This window comes from Sinocyclocheilus rhinocerous, unplaced genomic scaffold (assembly GCF_001515625.1).
Source record: "Sinocyclocheilus rhinocerous isolate Xijiao unplaced genomic scaffold, SAMN03320098_v1.1 scaffold677, whole genome shotgun sequence".
Lineage (NCBI taxonomy): Eukaryota > Metazoa > Chordata > Actinopteri > Cypriniformes > Cyprinidae > Sinocyclocheilus > Sinocyclocheilus rhinocerous.
In genome coordinates, this window is record NW_015633185.1 from 834647 (window position 1) to 836725 (window position 2079).

General features: G+C 37.3%; 1 protein-coding gene across 6 annotated transcripts in view; it reads right to left on the minus strand.

Moving 5' to 3' along the window:
* Positions 1 to 2079, minus strand: part of col17a1b (collagen, type XVII, alpha 1b) — a 21552-nt gene that overhangs the window by 14366 nt on the left and 5107 nt on the right. For all 6 annotated transcript variants that reach the window (XM_016556760.1, XM_016556762.1, XM_016556759.1 and 3 more), the window contains exons 10-12: positions 874 to 1044; positions 582 to 653; positions 395 to 469 (exon numbers count right to left, since the gene is read on the minus strand). In XM_016556760.1, the coding sequence (XP_016412246.1) occupies positions 395 to 469; positions 582 to 653; positions 874 to 1044 (318 nt within the window). The remainder of the gene's footprint in view (positions 1 to 394; positions 470 to 581; positions 654 to 873; positions 1045 to 2079) is intronic.

Below are 2079 nucleotides of genomic sequence, written 5' to 3' on the forward strand. Positions count from 1 at the left end.
AGACTTCTTTCAAAAACCTTACCAACACCTAACCTTTGAACAATAGTGTATTTATCTAATATTATATTTATAATTTTCATTAAATGTTAGGATTTTTTTTTTAATACTGTGAAAACTCATACTGATTTGTTGATCATTTTCATTCCATCCTAACTGCTTCCTCTAAGCCTCTATTCATGCAATTTCGACAAAACCTCATTTATGTTAACCATCTATTCTAGACAATTTAATCATTGTGACATTTAAACAGCAGAACTTTGAACTACTTTGAGAATTCAGCACTGGGCAACAGAGCAAGTGACGATTCTATCAACTGTCCCAAAACTTCTCTCACATTGACCCCGGGCCATTTTTGTTGTTGAGCTCTGTTGTACAGAGTAAATATAACAAACACCTGCAGTGGAGACGCCTGTGCCAACACCAAATGTGCTGCTGGGACTTGTCACATAATTCTTCTGGACTCCATATCCTAAAAACAACCACATAAACAAATGAACATTCTTACAAGGAGTGTTATTAACTTGTCATTTGTCAAAGCAATGTCATCACAATTATTTAATATTATATGCCTCAGAGGATACCTGAGTGTGTGTTAACTCCACTGGAAGTTAGAACTCCACTAGCAGGAGCTAAATTGTTGTGGAAGCCATACACTGTAAGTCAAGAAAAAACATAGCTAATATATGTCTGTTGGAGGACCGCGCCTTCAACTGAATGTTTTGATGTATTAGCAGTTTTATTTATAATAACACCAGAAAATAGAGTGCGATGTTGGTGATGACTTGGTTAATAAAATACAGAGGGATGACTTGATAAATTCTCTTTATTACAATACCAGGTCAATTTAGTAAATCAGTGATCAACTGCGCAGACCTGATAAGGAGGATGGTGATGTGCTGTTAACAAGAGTAGCTCCCGTTGACATGTTGTTGGTGTTGCTGTGGAAGTCGTAAGCAGTACCAGAGACTGCAGAGGGCAGTGTGGAGCTGTTCCATGTGTATGAGGCCAGGTCAGCGTCAAGAAAAGTGGTGTCATATTGCTCAACTGAAAAAATTGAAAGGAAGTCTTAAAAAGGGGTCATATGATGCGATTTCAAGTTTTCCTTTCTCTTTGGAGTGTTACAAACTACGTGATCCCTTCAACAGCTTCTTCACATCATCCAGCTCTGTCCCTGTAGCAACAGCACTGTGTTAACCACAACGTCGTGTCTAAACTTGCCTTCACGTTCACTCTCTCATGCTACTGTCCGCTGTGGTGTTAAAAAAACTAATTCAGCTTTTCCTTGAGTCTCTGAGAAAAAAAACTTTATACACAGCGGAGGAGCTAGAGTTTTATACATGGGGTGGCCAAGACTAATTCAGGGGGTCCATAGATCATGACAGTGCATAACTCCAACCTGGCATAAAAAAGCATGAATAAATCCTGCGATTGTTGATTACTTCAGATTACCTGACATCAGCTACTCATTCCTACCTTAACTTCAAATGTTAGTCTATTGAAACTTATTTCTCTTATTTCTATCATCTGATTAACCAGCGGTTGGAGCAACCCAGACAGCAACATAGTGTTGGCCCAGATCCGGCCCACATCTGGCCCATGTGAAATCCATGCGGGCCAGATGTGGGCCGGATCTGGGCCGAAACTGTCTGCTGTCTGGGAAAGATCTAATATTAACATTTACAGTGAATTTTGTAAATGTTGTTCAGGAAACCTAAAACTTAAACTTACTTCAAACAGGGCTGTCAACTTTTGAGTTCAGCCTGGTGTGAGAATTATTCAGGAATAATTAACAAGATTGTGATTAAGTACGTGCTATTTTTTCCCCTTGAATTTTCTAAACTAAACTATACAGGGAGCCCATATTGTTACGGTTAAAAGTAACAATTGATTTGTATACAAGTTCTTTTATAGTAAAGTTATATATGTGCATTTTTATTAATTATAATAAAAAAATAATTATTATATGAGCAAAAATATAACAAATGTAATTTTTGCTAAATTCTCCATAGTGTACATTTTTCTCACTATAGTTTATGGACACTGAATGGATTTTCTGAGTTATGTGACAATGGTTTCAAG